This window comes from Colossoma macropomum, unplaced genomic scaffold (genome assembly GCF_904425465.1).
Source record: "Colossoma macropomum unplaced genomic scaffold, Colossoma_macropomum, whole genome shotgun sequence".
Lineage (NCBI taxonomy): Eukaryota > Metazoa > Chordata > Actinopteri > Characiformes > Serrasalmidae > Colossoma > Colossoma macropomum.
Genome location: NW_023494796.1, coordinates 33,847,652 through 33,866,682, shown reverse-complemented (window position 1 = coordinate 33,866,682; position 19,031 = coordinate 33,847,652). Strand labels below are relative to the sequence as shown.

Genomic DNA, 19,031 nt, shown 5'->3' with positions numbered 1-19,031 from the left:
GTTATTGTGGTGAAAACGACACATGCTCAAGTGAGGACCAGCAAAATGTCCTCACTTGAATAAAAATTTCATACAGTCCTATCATAGCAAGGACATGGGGTCCCCACAAGTACAGCAATACAAACACACACACACACACACACTATTTATTACTGTGTGTACTATAGCTTACCTACAAATGCTCAAATTACTAATGATTATTAGCAGCGTTAGAGTTAGGATTAGGACCAGGGTCAGGTTTAAGTGTTCTTTTTAGAGTTAGTTAAGATGAATATATGTTCACTTGAATGTACAATACTGTGCAAAAGTCAGAGACCACCATTTATTTCTTTAATATTCAGCTAAAGTGACTATTAAGTGCAAGTTATTCACTTTTTCAGCAAAAAACACGTATTTAACAGGAAATTACACAACAGTGTCAACAACTTAATATATCATGTGTGTCCACTTGTGTCCTTTATTCCAGCTTCCATTCTCTTCAGGAGACTCACTTTCAGTTCCTCAAAGAATCTGCAGACACACCTCCAAAGTTCAGTCTTAGAAGTTGGTTGCATTTTCTGCTTCTCACGATCCAAACACATTCAGTGATGTTGAGGTCTGGACTCTGGGGTGGTCAGTCCATCGTTCAGCTTCTTTGTTTGATGTGTCTGTCTCCTTTTCTCAGTGAGGTTCTTCTTGATCAGCTACACATCCTTTCAGACCCACAGCGCTGAGTCGTCTTCTCACAGTGGAAGGATGGACAGAAACACCTGTGGATGTTTTCAGATCTGAAGCAGCTTGATTTTCTCCTCTCTCTCAGAGATGAAAGCTTTAAGCGCTGTTTATCTGATGGGGGCAGTTTTTGGGGTCGACCAGCTCTTCCAGGTGGTTCTTAGGTCTTCTTTTCTCTGTAGCTTTTACATGTTTTCTGAACTCCAGTTTCGGAAAGTCGTGTTATTTTAGCTGTTAAAACTTATTTTAACTTTGATTTTTACTGCAAGTGGAGTATCTTCTCGGAAATATCTCCTCAAAAACAAATAACTTGTACCTAATGGCTGTTTTGACTGCACATTAAACATGATAGTCTCTGACTTTTGCACGGGACTGCCAAAAAGCCATGGGCTGTAATGGGCTTCTTCTAAATGGAAGTGGTTTCACAATATGTGAAATTAAACTGGTGATTTCTGTCAAAACGCTCAATTTCTTTGCTTTTTCTTGAGAATTTTATGTACATAGTTGAAAAAAATACACTTTTTTTTTAATTTTGCAGGTTCTGAAATGCAGTTTCAGATAAATGTATTGCTATTTATTGTTATTTGTTCTTATTACTATCATACCAGAGGCATGTTGACATGATTTAACATCACTACTTGTATAGTCACAGTACATTACTTGCAGGTTCAGTGAATTTTGCAGAGTCACCCTTGTTGGCCAGTAGCCGTTCAAAACGACAATCAATGCCACAAAGATCTGTCTAAGTTAAGGTGTGTTTAAGTGTTATGTTAACCTATAAAAGCCCTCCCCCACAGAGATATATTACAGTACATAAAGCGATAATTAAAAAAACAGCATTTATATGTTGACTCTGGGGCTTTTTGTGCTGGCATTTTCAGGACACAAACCCAAACATGCCAAAAAACTTCAAACAAATTCAGGAGCCTTTCACATATTCAAGTCTCTTATCCTCCTACTATCGTCCTACTTACACAGCATAAAAGATCAGAGCCAGTACCTTTTTCATCATCACTGCAACGGAAAAAGCTTCCAGTTTTAAAGGAATACTCCAGCGTTTTCCGACCAAATCTGCCACATCATGCCTTGTACAGTCAATTATCGACCATACTTTTCCCTGTACTTATTCTATACTTCTTCTATTAGAAGTGTTTCGTGAATAGAGAAATATCTATTCCATAGTAATAGCAGTATTCCTTTAATTCCACTGTTGTAAACTGCTAAAACAGTTTTTTTTGAGTCTTGGAGCAAACAAATAAACCCTGAACACAAACTGAATTTGCACCTCTTTCTTCCTTTTGCCATATTTATGTGAAATATCCTCTGTGAAAAGCTGCCGTTTTGGAAAACACAAGGTTTGCTCCTGAAAGCAAAAATATGTGGAGAGCGGGGTCAGCAGTTGCTTTGGGTCATCGTCGAGCCCTTCAGCGGTGCCTACAGTCAGAGCCTGCCTGCTGAATTAGTCATGCCAGCACTCTTTTCATTCATGAATATTCATGGCGCGAAGCCGTCTACGCCCCACGCTCGCTTGCTCTCAAGTGACTGTGGCAAAACAGCAAATATGTGGTGTTGACAAAGAGAGGCAGATGGTTTAAGTGGGTGATTGTTTTGCGTTAGCTAAGGAGAGAAGAACCGGGCAGCAGAATGGGAGGAGGGTGGGGAGGGAGTGGGAAGAGAGCAAGGGATGGAGAAAATGAGAGATCAGGGGAGACGGAGAGCAAGCAAGAGGAAGAAGTGTGTGTATGAATACACAACACACTCACGCCGATGAGCCAAAACATTATGACAACTCGCAGAACGTAGATTATCTCGTAACATGTCGAGGTCTGGGATTTATTGAACGGTTGCTGTATTCGGTGTGCTGGATGTGGAGAAATGTGCAGGCGTGGAGACCTGAGATAGGGCCAAATTATGTTTGCCAACTGGGTCACAGCATCTCCAAAACAGCCAGGCTTGAATGGAGCTCCCGGTCAGCAGTGGTGGGTAACCACTGGCAGCGGTCCACGAACCACTGATAGGGTACTGGACTCATGGATGCACGAGGGCGACAAAGTCTATCCCATCTAACAGAAGAGCTGCTGTGGCACAATCACAGCAATTTTTAGTGATGGTTATGATGAGGATTCACAATGCACAGTGCATCACACCTGCTGCGTCTGGAGCTGTGCAGCTGCAGACTCGTCAGAATGCCCATTCTAACCCTGTCCACCACTGAAAGAGCCTACAGCTAGCTTTGAAACTGGACCGTGGAGTAATGGGGGAAGGTCATCTGGTCTGATGAGTCCCGTTTTCTTTTACATCACGTGAACAGTGGGGTACGTGTGCAGCGTTAACCTGGGGAAGTGATGGACTAGGACGCACTGTGGGAAGAAGACAAGCCAATGAAGGGAGTGTGATGCTCTGGGCATCGTTCCGGTCTGGGCATTGATGTGGACGTCAATTTGACACGTGCCACCTACCTGAACATCACTGCAGACCAGGTACCCTCCTTCATGACGATGTTCTCCAATGGTGGCCTCTTTCAGTAGGATAATGTGCTACACTGCACACATTCGAGAACACTTTGAGGAACCTGATGAAGAGGTTCAAGGTGTTGCCCTGACTTTCAAACCCCCAGATCTCAATCCCATGGAGCATCTGTGAGATTTGCTGGAACTGCAAATCCTATCTGTGGCGGCTCCACCTTGCAACTTAAGATCTGCTTCTAATGTCTTGGTGCCAAATACCACACGGTACCTTCAGAGGTCTTGCAGACTCCATGCCTTGATGGGTCTGAGCAGATATTTTTTCCCCCAATATGTTAGATTCAGCATTAAAATGAGCCAAAGTGTGTCATCTGTAGAGAAAGTGTACTCAGTCATTTCAAAATCCAAAAATGTCATTTGACCAGGGCCCCCCAATCTTTTGCATATCGCTGTTGTCAGAAGAAAACTTTGTGTCTCCAAAATGGTAACTTTACAGGAGAAGGAAAAAACATACTCTACTTTTAAAGTAAGTCTATGGAACCAGACTTTTTTCCAAGTCATTTTGGGTCATTACTTTTAGTCCATTCATCATGAAATTTACATACAATGTAAAGGACAACAGGTACTTTTAAATTATGTCACAAACTGAAAAACGCCAAAAGTGGAGATACAAAATTTTCCTCTGACAAAAGCGATATGACTATACAGGCAGGTGTGCTGCATGATAAGTGATGAAATGAAGGAATTCTCATCCTACTGTGCTCGGTGGCATGTATAAAAATGCCGAGGAGGCCCAGTTGACGTCAGTTTTGGATCAAGATGGCAAGAGGAAAAGATCTAAGTGACTCTGAAAGAAGGATCGTTACTGGGGAACGGATGGCAGAGACTTCAGTCACAAAGACTGCTCAACTGGACAGGGTTTCGACAGGGACTAAAGTGACTGCATTTAGATCTGTGTGAAAGTGTGGTCAAAAGTGCTCATTCAGTTAACGTGATGCTCGTACATTAGAGCGATGTGTAAGGAAAAACAGAAGAGCAGCTGTTCCTCAGGTCACTGAGAATATCAGTGCAGGACGTGACCAAGAACAGTCCGTCCATGGTCAGAGCTGCCAACCTTGGGAAAATATTAGGCGTACGCAGTGGTGTAAAGTTTATTTATCCAACAGAGTTGCTCTCTCTCTTCCTGTCAGTGTCGTCCTTATCTGAGGTCATGTTTATTTTAACTGTAACACACACACACCCACCTCCCCGTAACTTCCTAGGTAGAGCTGGGCGATATGGCCAAAAATGTTATCACGATAAACAAAATTCATATCGTTCGATATCGATACATACCGCGATAAATGTCAAATCATTATTTCTTTCAAGTTTGAAGGCTGATTTGTGCTCCTGGGTGGTTAATCGCTGTTTTAAACTATCCTTTATGGTCAGAACACGACAAACACTCACCAAACAGTGGAACATTTCACAGATCTGTCATGGGACAGTGGGAGAAAGTGTCTGCTGAGCTGTTTTTACCAGCTGGAAAAGCACGGCTATTTTGTAATAGTCATAATTTAAGAAAGAAAACAGATTATTTTTAGCTACAAATGACATCACAGTATTCAGACACCAGCTAGACGACTGGATTTCTCTATACTGTCGTAGTAGTTTAAGTGGTGAACCGCAAAATATCAACACCAGACAAACAGAGTCCTCCTTTTAGGTACGTTTAAACTGAAAGAGGTGCTTTTGTGTCGTGTTTGATCTACAGTATCACCAGTTCTCCCTGTTGTGCGAGTGACAGAGCGCTGAAAAAGCAAGCTAGCTTGCAAATTACATAACATTAGGCTCACATTATTGTCGTTAAGTATCTTCCCAAGGTTGGGATGTGTGCATTAAGTTAACTCAATTCACAATATCACTTTACACATCCACTTTAGCCCATTTTCCTCTGCAAAGGAGTTAAAAGCACTGTCCTCAAATGTGAAGCCAGGCAGATGGAGTGAGGAAGGTGAACGAGAGGGATAAACACCATTACCATTGCCTTTAACAGCGTAAGCGTCAGCCTAAGCTGAGTTTCTATAGCTTGTGTTGGATAACCAGCCACAGTGTCTGATGAGTGAAACAAATTTAGCCGTCAAATATAAATATTAAGCTGCAGAAAAATTCTACATTCAGGAATACATGATATATGTAAATATGAGACAGGCCTTTTTCAAAGCTAGCTTGCTTTTTCACCAGTTGTTTAAGTTGGCAGAGTAACGTGTCACAGACTGTTAAACGTGACTTTTCACAGTATTGTATTCAGTATTATTATTGCTGTCGATTTGCAGTCTCTTTAATTGACTGACATTACACATTTGGGAATGAACCCAGGACTATGATTGGCCGAACTCTTCTTCTTCTTCTTCTTGCAGTTAGACTTAAGTACTGCACATTCACAAGTGAACACACTATTTTTGTGTAGTTCAGAGTGACAAATCGTACCAGTGTATTTTGATGTTAAAATGCGTGCCTGCTATGCAAAATACAGGTTGGGAGGTCTGTAGGGTTATTTATTATTATTATTATTATTATTACTAAGTGCCGTCCAGTTGTTTCAGACTCCTGGTGACCATATGGATGGTGTTTCTCCAGAATATCATGTCTTCTGTTTGGCTCTTCAGGCTTCTGAATGGCTGGTTCATGATTCCTCTGATTGTATCCATCCATCTTACTGATGGTCGTCCTCTTTCACCTTCCACTTTTTTACTGTGCATAAAGCCCTCATTACAAAGACGAACGCACATCTGAGAAAACCATCAGCACTGGGCTACAGACGTGTGGAATAATGTGATCTGGTCAGATGACCATAATCTCCACAAGGAGGACAGTGCATGCATCAAGAAAATTATGGTTGCGGAATGCTTAAACCCTTACACTAGGGGGTCCGGTAGCTCTGTTTTACTGTTGGGGGCATTTTGCTAACCTGGTCCACCCGTGCCAGGGTTCTTCACCCCTTAAAATCTCAGGCTTTTTACATACTAAAGCTTATTATTCAGTAACTACTACTGAAACTGGCTGAGCTATTCTTAGATTATAGGAGTGTGTAATAAAACTGGCCATTTAAGCATCCAAGGTACCATCCCAGCTCCTAATGGCCCATCCCATATTCACAATGTATCCCTGAATATGGCCTGCAGATCTTTTTTTTCCACTTTTCTGCAGCTAAGTATTTATATTTGATGGCTAAAATTGCTTCACTCATCAGACACTCTGGCTGGTTATCCAACACAAGCTATATAAAATCAGCTTAGGCTGATGCTTACATGGTTAAAGGGAACAACAGAGAGCTGCATGCAAAAGGAACCATTCAAATACAGCATTAATGCTGCATACTGTACAAACATGACTGTAATTTAGCTATAACTCACTAACATTCATGACACAGCATTAGAAACAGCATGTCCGGCTTAAGAAATGAAAAGAATAACATAAATCCACAGAAAACGCGGGGCTCTCCTTTCTCGGCACTTTGCTTGTTCATTTAGATTCAGCAGAAATGCCAGCAGAATAAGAGTCCCATGCAGTTCTACCATTCAGTGTAAGTTTACTTAAATCAGGCGAATGCTAAAATGTTAACCGCTCTGTGTATTTATACTATTACTACAACAACACACCATCTGGCTAGTGTCAATAGTTCTCTGCTTTAGAAATAAGGCTCACTGCACAAGTTATTCGGATTCTGTAGTGAAACATACTGTCCTTAAGTGAGTGGCCTCTTCCAGGATAAAAGGGCACAATGGACTGTGAAATGGTTTTGAGTACAAAATGATGCAAAACATGTGTTATGGCCTTTTCAGTCACAAGATCTTAACACCTATTTGAGATTTTCGACTGACGTGCTACAAAGTGCTCACCACCACCATCATTACAGCACCAACTGAGGGAACATCTTTGAGAAGAATGGTGTTCTACCCCTCTAGAACAGTTTCAGAGACTTGTAGAATCCATGCCAAGGCACACTGAAGCTGTTCTGGCAGCTTGTGGTCACCCAAAACCATACTAATATACTAAGGCTATTCCTTTAATTTGTCTCTACTACTACTAGTACTAATACTACTACAGTAGACCACCTGGCTACTGGGCCCCAAGCACTTTGAGTTTGAGACCCCAGCTTCAGAGTGAAAGTTCGCTGTAAACCAGTCCAAAGTTGTTCTGATCACCCTTGTCCTGTGATAAAACATTTCTATCCTGATGTAAGTGGTCTCTTATACGATAAAAATGCCCCCATCCACAGGGCATGATGGATTGGATATACACCGATCAGGCATAACATTATGACCACCTCCTTGTTTCTGCGCTCATTGTCCATTTTATCAGCTCCACTTACTATATAGGTGCACTTTGTAGTTCTACAGTTACAGACTGTAGTCCATCTGTTTCTCTGATACTTTGTTAGCCCCCTTTTACCCTGTTCTTCAGTGGTCAGGACCCCCATGGACCCTCACAGAGCAGGTACTATTTGGGTGGTGGATCATTCTCAGCGCTGCAGTAACACTGACGTGGTGGTGGTGTGTTAGTGTGTGTTGTGCTGGTCTGAGTGGATCAGACACAGCAGTGCTGCTGGAGTTTTTAAACACTATGTCCACTCTCTGTCCACTCTATTAGACACTCCAACCTTGTCGGTCCACCTTGTAGATGTAAAGTCAGAGACGATAGCTCATCTGCTGCTGCACAGTTTGTGTTGGTCATCCTCTAGTCCTTCATCAGTGGTCACAGGACGCTGCCCACAGGACGCTGTTGGCTGGATATTTTTGGTGGGTGGACTATTCTCAGTCCAGCAGTGACACTGAGGTGTTTAAAAACTCCAGCAGCACTGCTGTGTCTGATCCACTCGTACCAGCACAACACACACTAACACACCACCACCACGTCAGTGTTACTGCTGAGAATAATCCCCCACCCAAATAGTACCTGCTCTGCGAGGTTCCATGGGGGTATAGAAACAAGGAGGTGGTCATAATGTTATGCCTGATTGGTGCTTACAACATAACCAACGACTGGCCACTTAACAGAAGACTAAGAGAGAAGCGATAGGTGTGCAGTACTCCACAATCAAATGAACAGCCTCCAGTGTAACTGAAGCTGCAGCAGTGACAGTCATTTCCACAAATGAGCTTTCAGTATTCCACTTAAACAGGCTACTTTTTGCCCCCACTGCCTGCGGGTCGCAGTCTGCTGCAGCTAAGGCTGGTAATTGTATGTGCTAACCCCCCCCCCGTGATGTGGTAACATAAACATCTCAACACGTGATCACACTGCATTGAGAAAGTGTTGCTTTCTAATGGCGTTGTGTTTGTTGACAAAGCTCCATGGGGACCGGAGATGCTGATAACCGCCTGTGGAGCGCATTAGCTGTGCAGTTACCGGTAGCTATCGCAATTAGGGGCGTGGGGGACGGCCCGGGGAGTCGTATTACAGGCCTGAGCATTGTTTCTGGATAGCAGGGGGAAAAAGGTTCTTAGTAGGGTTATTACAATTCAGAGGTAGACAAAGTTATGCAGAGAAAAATAGCCCATTCCAAAGAAACCTGGCAACCTGGATTTCTCTTCACTTCGAAATTATTATTCAGGGTGTAACAGCCACACGCTCAGATTTTACATGCAGATAATCGTTGGGGAAAGTCACCAAGCTTAGCCGCAACCAAAATTCTGGCACTGCAGATATTACAAGTAGCTTTGGGGCCGTTTTCATTTTATACGTTAAAATAGTTCCACACTGCAGACAATTAAAGTGCTTCTGTAAATGTGCTCCAGCCTACAGGAGGCCAAGGCAAGATTTTACTCTGGGTGAGTAAGTTGGCCTGTAACTCACTCGGACATGTTTAGCATGCTGATGTTTCTCCACAAGGGGGAGCTCTTAGATCTCAAATTGTTTTAGTGTAGATTACTGAAAAACAGGTTGACACGAACGCCCTTGATGTACAGTCATGATATAGAGGCATTTGCCTGTTCCATCCACAGCAGTTGCATCTATAGTGGGTCAGGTACGAGACCTTAAGTAGGTGGCAGCGTCAGCATTTGGCTCTATTAGGTAACCCATCGGCTCTCCTAGCACCAGCTGTTTACTGAGCAATCGGTTGTTTACTTAGTGCCAGGTGATGATCCTGCGTCCTCTACCAGAAGCCGAGTATCTGAGATGGGTCAGGGATGAGACCTCTGGTAGAGGTGGCAGGGTTGGCGCCAGCTATAGAAGGAAGAGGCAATTGTTTAGGCCTAGTACCTGACCTGGGTTGGGACCTCTAGTAGAGGCGGCAGCGTCGGCATTTGGCTCTATTAGGTAACCAATTGGCTCAACTAGCTCCAGCTGTTTAGAGAATACAGTCAGTTGGTTACCTAGTGCCAAGTGATGACCCTACCTTCACTACAAGAGGCCTAGCACCTGACCTGGGTCAGGTATTAGACCTCTAGTAGAGGTGGCAGGGTTGGCGCCAGCTATAGACGGAGCAGGCAATTGCCTAGGGTGTCTGCATTGGCCAATTTTTCAGATACAACAATGGGATCGGGGTCAGCTCAGGCTTGGGACTGGGTTGGGTTTGTTTTCTAATCATTTTTTATGTAGCAGATTTTGTGCACTTTTATACATTTTCTTGTCAGGAGCATTTGGAAATCAGACAGAGTTTGAGGAGTGGGTGAACGTGCCCCTGAATGAAAACATGGGGGATGAAAGGGATGTGTTTGGTTGAGGTCACAGCATATTTTTACCCTCAAGTTTCTCCAGATGCGTTCAGCAGTGGGTGTATGCTGTTCTCTGGCAGGAGCAAAAATTCAATAAAAATATACTGATAATAAATACTGTTAGTGTATATGACAGATGTGTATATTCCCTGCATTAAATTTTCGGCGGCGCTTATTAAGAAAGCAAAGTACGGAACGACCATGTCTGCAATAATTCTCTACTTGCTGGTTTGGGACAGGTGTGAGTTTCAGATTTAGCAGTACCAGTTGGGCCTGGTTGGGTTTGGTTTTAAAATGGTGCGTACGGGTCGGTTTGGGGCATCAATTTCATACCTGTGCAAACCTTTATCCTCTACAGTGGAATAAAAATACTGCAACATGCTAAAACAGCCCTAACAAAGAATCACAATTTGATGAGGGTTAATACAGCCAACATCAATCCATTAATGTATACTCATCTTTCAGATCAGGACATCCCTAGTTCTCAGACGGGAGCCTGCAGGCCCTTCTAGGCTTTCGGGGAAAATTCCCAGAGAAAACGTCTGGGAATTAAAAGCGCATGTCTATAATTTTTTGTAAAATTGTTCAACAGAATTATTTATTTTTTAACTATGCCGGTATTACAGTACTGCTCGTTTCATTATTAAAGTTTTTGATGTAAAGAAAAGTTTTAGATTCCTCAAACGACAAACAAAAAATTGTTTTTGTTTTTCTCTTTGGTATCTAGGTAGATACAGCTAAGCACGCTCTCCTATTGGTTAGGACTTCAGGAGCTAAAGAGAAGTCAATGCATTAGATTAACTATTTGCATAATTAGGAAGCGACAAATGAATCAATAGATAATTTTTTTTATTTAGAATAGTCGAGACCACTTTTGTGAGAAATCCATCACTCTAGGCAGTCTGTAAGTTCTAGATACGTCACTGACCGTGAACACGAATGGTAGCCTGATGTGTGGGCTGTTAGAAATGGAAAACGGTGGCAGCAGCTTTAGATCACTATGTCACTATGAAACTGCTACAAGGATAAGTCAGCTTAGTGCTAATAAACTACTAATATCCCACAGGGGTGCTAGCCATTATTGCATAGGTACTGTTTTCCCAATTTTTTTAACCAAGTTTTGCTATTTATGGCTCAAATTAAAGAACTCTTAAAGTCACAGTTCACCACTGCTGGTTCTCAGCGTTTCAGGACAGACCTGTGAAGCCACCGGAAATGTCCGAATGAAGCTGTCTGGTTACCTAGTTGTGCCACATGCATGACATTATACTAAAATTCATGGTCCCACTTTATATTAAGTGTCTCTAATAACTGTAATTACACATGAATACCACATGGAACAACATTGTAACTACTGATGATTTAGGCAATGTTACAGGTGGTGCACAGCCTATGTAATTACACGTGTATCAATTTCAGCTTTGCTTAATGTAATTATACATGTTTATCTTCTGCACAGGCAGATACAGTGTAAGTAATGTCTTAATGTAAGTTATTACAAACTTCCTTTTACTGCTGGAAAAATTTTCTAAAAGAAAATGCTGTTCCAGTCTTATTACAGATGTAATTACACTTGTGTTACTACCCTTATGTAATTACATGGGAGAAAACAGACTGTTACAGCTATTAAGATACACTTGTGTAATTACATGAGGCAAAACTGAAGTTCATACACTTGTGTAATTACATAAGGTGTACTGCTGTAATCCATCTATAACAGTAACTAAATCATTAGTAGTTACATTGTTGTTGCATATGTTGTTCATTTATTAGAGACACTTAATATAAAGTGGGACCAAATTAATGTACCACCGGCAAACACAAGTGATTGTAATGCGATGACTGCTCGGGCTTTTACATGCTGCAATATTTCACAGTAAATAATGAATGACCGCTGTAAGTGAGGCTTGACTGCTACAGAAAACAAAACAAAACAATGATATGTATTAGCCATTAGACATGTAATAGTTATTACTGCGGCTGCTTTGGTGCGTTAAGCTGGAGTGATGTGTTGCACCTGGACCACATAATGCGGTTAGGGTCACTCAGACACACTGTAATGATGGCTTATGTGACTGGAATAAGGTGGATGGAGCCATTATTTAAGCAACTGTTTCTCCTCAACAGCTCACCCTCTTAAAACCTTATTTTACTAGCTTTCCATAATTCATCTCTGATAAAAGCCCCTCTTCCTAAATTCAGAAAAGGAGAGGAGATTCTCTGGGTAAATACGAGAGACGTGGGTTCCACTCCATTGGGCCAATTAAGGAGAGTAACTGTGAATGCAAAAGCGCTGACTGACGCGCGCTCGTAAAATCTCTATGCAGATTTTATTTAACTATTGCAAATTGGATTCGCCCCCTGAGCTGCATTGTGAAACTGAAATGGAGCTCATGGCGCCGCTGAAGCAAGTAAGCTTCACTGGTGTAAAATGTCGTTAAAGATTATGCCGTGTTGCACATACTCGATATTCAATAAACAAACGTCAGGACGTTCATTATCATAATTAACATAACTGGCACGAAGCTGGCCGGCTTATTGTCTTACCTTGAAAGCTGCTCTTGAATCTGGAGCCCACAGGCAGCATCTCTGGGGTGTGTTCGCTGTAGCCGCCCACGTACAGTTGACTGAAGGTGTTCAAGCCCGCCAGATGGCCCGGGGTCGAGCCAGTCTTGTTCCTTTGCCCGTCCACCTGAGTACGCACGATTATGGTAATAAGTTATCCATTAAACAGCAAGAGTGACTTTGGATGTCAATCTGTTTCCCGGCTGGGGTCAATACCACTCGCTCAAACTACCTTGACCTGTTTTTGACAAGCACACAAAAAATCGTGTATGAGAGAAAACAGCAGCAGCTCTGCGCTGTAAGGGTTACCGCGCCAAATCAACAGCGCTGGTTTCAAACACCTAAGTCTGGCATTGTGTTTGAACGAGCTGACGGAAAGAAATCAGAGAGCACTTCACAAAAGGCCGTCAAGGCCATGTTTTCGCTTGGCGGGGGTCCTCAAAAACTTTTCAGTTCTGAGCATACAGAGGGGCCAAAGGTCTGGCAGCACTGGTAAAATGCTTCTATTTTGCATTACGTTCTAATTTAATGAAAGCTTTTCATTAATAATGACATTAGCAGCATAATAATCTGAGTGAAAAGGAGAAGCTGTGAATGTTTACATGAATTTCAGCATTTATTTTCTCCAGTCTGACTGAATTCATTCTGATTATAGATTCAGACTGAGGTGTTTATTTTCACTCTACTCACTAATCTGATGAAAATCTCCGTTTACATTCACACTACAGTACTTACTACTAAGTAATCTGAGCCAAACTTATATGCATTCGTAGAGAACCACTCAGTGTAGACGTTACCATGTCAACCAGCATCACGTGAGTCCAGTCAGAGTGAGATGAGCAGCAGTGAGCAGTGCTTGTGTTTTTAACTGCTTTAAAATGATGTCAGACTCAGCAAAACGTCCTTCACATGTCCTTATTAAAGAAGGCCGAGAGGAAGACGTCGTGTTCTGAGACACATAAGCTGGACGTCCGTCCCACCGCCGTCTTTTAAAGATCAGAGCATAAACTTCGTCTCCTCTGCAGACCAGTTTCTGCTCCGCCATGTTGAACGGTATAAACTTTCACTGTGACGTGACGAACACGATCAGAACGGACTTAGACTTTCCGATAGGGAATGTAATCAGATACAGGCGTTTACACTGATATTATTCTTCTATAGAATAGAATACTGTATTCTGAATGGCCTCAATCTGACTAGAGTATTCTGATTGAGGTGTTTACAGGGACGCATTCTATTCCCACTGAGTTGGATTATTAACGGATTATCAGGCTGCATGTAAACGTGGTTAGCGTGCACTCAAGATGCATGAACTCCACGTTTTATAAAAGTCTCTGATCAGCAGATCAAATCCACCTGAGAGGCATCTGAAAATTATCTGACCTTTTAGTATGAAGGCCTTAACATGGTCAATTTCACAAACTCGCTGCAATTTGAATAGTGACCCAGAAATAGAGCAGAAATGTTAATATTTCTTCATCATTTTAATTGTCTTAACTTTTCTTTGTGTTAACATTTTCAAGCTGCTAAATTTTCTGATGTTTATTACCAGGTTTAAATGAATAAAACAGCATTGTACATCTTAAATCCTCTAAACCTTTACAGGTAGGGATTCACCGATAGGGAGTTTTTGGGCCGATGCCGTAATCTGATATTTTTCATGTACTTTATTTGCCTGGATTAGTATTATGGACAAATAAAAAACTAATTTCTGTAGCGAAATAGCCCAATTAAACCTCAACATTCTGCTCTTCTGAAGTTCATTAAATACATCAAATATATGTTTGAAATATTGGTCAAATCTAAACTATCCAATGCTGATTTTTTAAGCAAATACCTTTGAGTATGTTTCCTTACATTCCACAATTAATTACACAGATATTTACATAATGTGTTACATTTGATTTACATTGATTTATATTAGATTTATATAAGTCAAAAAATGACAAAAACAAGAGATGTAAACATTGGGCCTCATTCACCAACCGTTCTTAAGAAGAACTATTTTCTTAAAACACGCAGTTTTTAGGAAGATTCTCACCGATGTTCTCTTAGGTGGGATTTGTTTTCAGGTAAGAACAGAATCTACACACTCAAGAGCACAGAGGTGAGAACAGTTCTGCGCTTTAAGAACACGACATGAATCTGACGGAGACTTTTTCTTAGGACCTTCCTCAAGAACAGATTTAGGAACACACTTAGGAAGATACTGGTGAATGAGGCCCAATGTTTTGTCCTTCTCCAATGGCTCAGATGACTTGAAACAGCAGTGTAACAAAGGGCTACAAGCTGTTGCGGTGGAAGTGCACAGAGGAGAGGAGAGCACATGCATGCATGTATGTTGCCTGTAACTGAGAAAAGGTAGAAGCACCTTCAGCCACCCGTTCCTGAGATACCGTCCGAACTGGACGGTGTGTATTTTCATCCTCCAGCTCAGCCGGTCACTGACGATAGTAGCCACCCCAGAGCCGAGGTTGTACTTATGGAAGATTCGTCCATTCCTCACGCCCAGGGCAAAGAAGTCGTCTCCACTGACACCTTTGGGGCAGGACAGCACAGTTAGAGTTGTTCCAATCTAGTTTTCTTCCCAATCTAGAACATTTAAAAGGGAATTCGAGCTATTTTTCTAAATAAAACTTCCTCCATAATTAGGTAATTGAGATGTAAACATTCAGAGTGGTTTGGTGTTCCTTACGCTTCAGTAAAGAAAATATTTCTATATGAACCATGAAAGTTTGTTGAATGTTCATGGTTCCATATAGAACCATTTCCTTTACTAAAAAAACTCTACATAGCACCAAAAAGGGTCTTCTATTGTATACAAGCCTGACATGGTAACAATAGAAGAAGCTTTTTTTTTGGTGTTATATAGAACTCATTTCTATATAAAACCATATACAACACATTCTCCACTTATCTGAAGAACCATTTCATGGCAAAGGATTTTCTGAATGTTCATGGATCTTTTTAGAACCATTTTACTAAAGAACACTTGAAGATCCTTTTTTAAGTGTGTAGAGAAACGTACCGAGTCAGAACTGTTCACAGTGGTGGTGATAGGAACCAGACGTCCACCTCTAAAAGCTCCCTCACAGAAAGTTCCTACATGAAATGGTTATGAATTCACTGCCTGATGACTGAGACACTGTTTTATGATAGTTTAGAGAACTTAAACTCCATTCATGGTGGAGGGATACATGCAGGGCGCTGTGAGGCAAAATAGTCCCCAAAGAAAACTTATTATTTCAGATTTGCCACTATTTTCCATCATCAACATTCCATATAAACTCAGAAGACTCGTGTAGGTTCACTGGGGGTTCTGGATAGTAAATAAAATGTCTATATCTGTGTTGTAGTCATGGCGACCCCTGGTTCCTATCACCACCACTGTAAAGAAATCCGAACCATTTCACACCAAACCACACTAGACAATTTTGTTAATGCAGAAATTTAGAATTATTTGTTATCATTATTTGTGTTTTGTAGACAAGTCAGCCAAACAGTTGACACTTAGCTACACTAAAGTTAGTAAAACCACAGTTAATCCCATTTATGCCAATAACGTTAAAACTCTGAAGTAAAATCGCTTAATTTTTAGAATTAGAATGTGCATTAGAGGTTTGCACAAGAATGAAATTAAAGCCCGAATCCACCCACACCGGCGACCTCGAGACCCGACCCACCTGGACCAGTCACGGCTGCTACTGCTAAATCATCACAGATATGTGTTTACAGCGCTTTGCTTTATTACTAAGTGATTAAGTTGATCGACAAATGAACAAAAAAATAAAATGACTCATTGGAAAACAAACAAGAGCCCGACCTGAAACTCAAATGGGCCCAATGTGACCAACCATCAGTTCAAAACTCTCAGTTCTCTATCTGAACTTTTACACTTTGTGTTTTAGGAAATAACCATTTCATGTGTCATTAATATGCTACATCAGTGTTTCATGATCGCTCTAATATGCTGTAAGTCAGGCTGCACTTCTCTCTGCTTTGAACACACTGTTACTCTTAGCGTTGAGTGCGTATAATCAGAGGAAGGTGGCATCGCTGGGGAGAAACCGCAATTTCCCATCAACAGGGCCACCGTGTGGATGGCTGCACCACTCGGGAGCCCAGTTTAATGTGTTTTGACGAAAGGCAGCCAGCTAAATCACAGTCGAGACACTGGCACTGCAGATATTACAACTGCCTGTTGTCATTTTTTACTTTAAAATAGTTCCACACTAGACATTCACACTGCTCGGTTAACTTCTGACTGCCACCAGCTGTGAATAATATCAGTTTGTGTCGGCTCTACGAGGGAGGCTTGGGACAGAGCACAATGGGGTAAAGCAGCTTTAACAAAGCTTAATGTATTATTTACATGTCTTAATTGGGCCTGAAAGCTTTCAAATGGATGAAAATAAGTTTAAACACTTTCAACAGCATTTTGACACTTTTACTACGTTTGCTGAGTTTGAAGAATTGGAAAATATAAAATGTTAAAAATGTGCTCTTACTTTTGCACAGGCCATGTATTATGATTTCTTTTTTGCAGTGTGTCAAATTCAGTTAGTATGTGTTTTAGAATGTGCAGAAGTGTGTAGAGGACGTGTTAACTTCAGCCAGGGTTACACTTCACGACCCCGATTCTCAGTCTGGCCGAGTCTGAGCTGGTCGGCTCTAGTCTGCCGTTTTTGGGTCAGTCGGAGTCGACAGTTGGAGAGACAGTCGAGTCGTGTTTGAGGGGCGCAGACTCAGATTTTTGGCCTCTCGATCGTGTTTCAGACCAGTCGTAGTTGATCAGACGTGATTTTTTTAACACGACTGTGAGCGAAATCTAGTGTAAAGCTTTGGGTTCACTACATGACAGACTGGGCGTCTCACACTATCTGACTGGTTTCTGCAGACCAGGGCGACTGAAATACTGGGGATCAACACTAAACGATCAGGGATCACACGCTACTCAACTTTTAAGCTGCTGCTCAACCGAACTCTCGTGAACTCACACGTTCTCCCGTTACTAGGAGACGCAAATAAACAAACATGAGCTGCTGCTGCTGCTGGTTTCTCTGCCGTTTGTGCTGAAACAGTAAAGAAGCAGCAGGTAAACATGTTCAAGTGAGGATTATGGTTTAAAATGTGGTCAGTTTGGTATTTTTAGAGTTTTAAATCTACATAAACTCGATCGTGCCTTAAACTCACTCCACACGTGAGAGACTTCCCATCATTTTTCTTTGTTTACTTGCTGTATTTTCTTCTTTCTTGCTCTCAGGTTTCACTGGCTGTTTGTGGAGTCTGTTTAGTTTGAGTCGTTGTACATTTATGTACATTTAAAACTCTAAAAATACCAAACTAATCACATTTTAAATCTATTATCCTCACTCAAACATGTTTACCTGCTGCTTCTTTACTGCTTCAGCACAAACGGCAGAGAAAACAGCAGCAGCAGCTCCACGTTTGTTTATTTGTGTCTCCTAGTAACGGGAGAGTTCGTGACAGTTCCGTGAGTTCACCAACAGCTTAAAAGTTGAGTAGTGTGTGATCCCTAAACGTCAATATTTCAGTTGGCCATAACAATCTGAAAAAACCAGTCGGACAGTGTGAGATACCCAGTCTTCATAATCTGTTAAGACTTTAGAAGTTGCATAGTGAATCCAAGGCTTTGGTTTTACTTAGATAATCAACAGAGCGTCATTTGACCAGGTGACCGGGGCAGCCAAAATTTTGCCAAACCCCACAGGACTTGTAAAGGATTTGCAAAACATCAGAGCACCCTTTCATGTCTGAAGTGTTAACACTGCACCAAACTGACGCAACGAACGTGTCAATTTATCAGGCCAATTATCAGGTGAACGGCTGCCGTCCCATCTCTCTCTCCCTCTCTCTCTCTCTCTCTTTACTTTTTGGTAAATCTGTCCTCTACTGTACCGCGCTGGTTCCCCTGACAATTGCTTCATTATTCATACCGCTGTCTTCTTCTGCCTTTCCCTCGATGAATCACCCTAAACTGTAATCCCAGGAGAGGCTCGCTGAACTACGGAAGATTCACGGCCCTCTCGCGCTCTTTTTCGCCTGTCTGTCTTTTGATTAAATGGCCCGCGAGCGCTGACATGTCACTCAGCAGTCGCCACCGGTGACCTCAGGAGAAATTGGGGACGAGCCGACGGACGCCTTTCCGAGCCCCACCTCGTCTCCCGGATCCGGATTGGCCTAATTAACGAGAGCGGAGGCAGCGAGGCTTCGTATCAACGGGCGACTTTAGTTTTGGAGGAGAGAGGAGCAAGTGCATCTGGAAATGAAAAGAAGAGCACTTCTTTTATGTTTTCACAATCAAAACTTTGAGCATAGTTTGGTTTTCTTTGAAATTTTTCAAGAAATATTTGACTTCAGCTGTAACTTTTCAAGTAAATAACAAATACACCAATTTTAGAGTCCACCTTTCTTTGAGAGAGGAATGTACTTGTATAATTTGTATTGGCTGAGCCAAGGTTCGCTGTAGTTTTCCTTTTTTTTCTTGTACTCAAGTAGTTTTCCCAGTAAACATTATCGGTCACTGTCTGGACAGTCCACTCTGGCTTAGGGCCAGCATCCTGCCCGT

General features: G+C 41.9%; 1 protein-coding gene across 1 annotated transcript in view; it reads right to left on the bottom strand.

The window, feature by feature from the left end:
* eys (eyes shut homolog) overlaps window positions 1-19,031 on the bottom strand; it is a 433,237-nt gene that overhangs the window by 7,087 nt on the left and 407,119 nt on the right. Inside the window, exons 42-43 of the mRNA XM_036583442.1 lie at window positions 14,814-14,980; window positions 12,425-12,569 (exon numbers count right to left, since the gene is read on the bottom strand). Of these exons, the coding sequence (XP_036439335.1) occupies window positions 12,425-12,569; window positions 14,814-14,980 (312 nt within the window). The remainder of the gene's footprint in view (window positions 1-12,424; window positions 12,570-14,813; window positions 14,981-19,031) is intronic.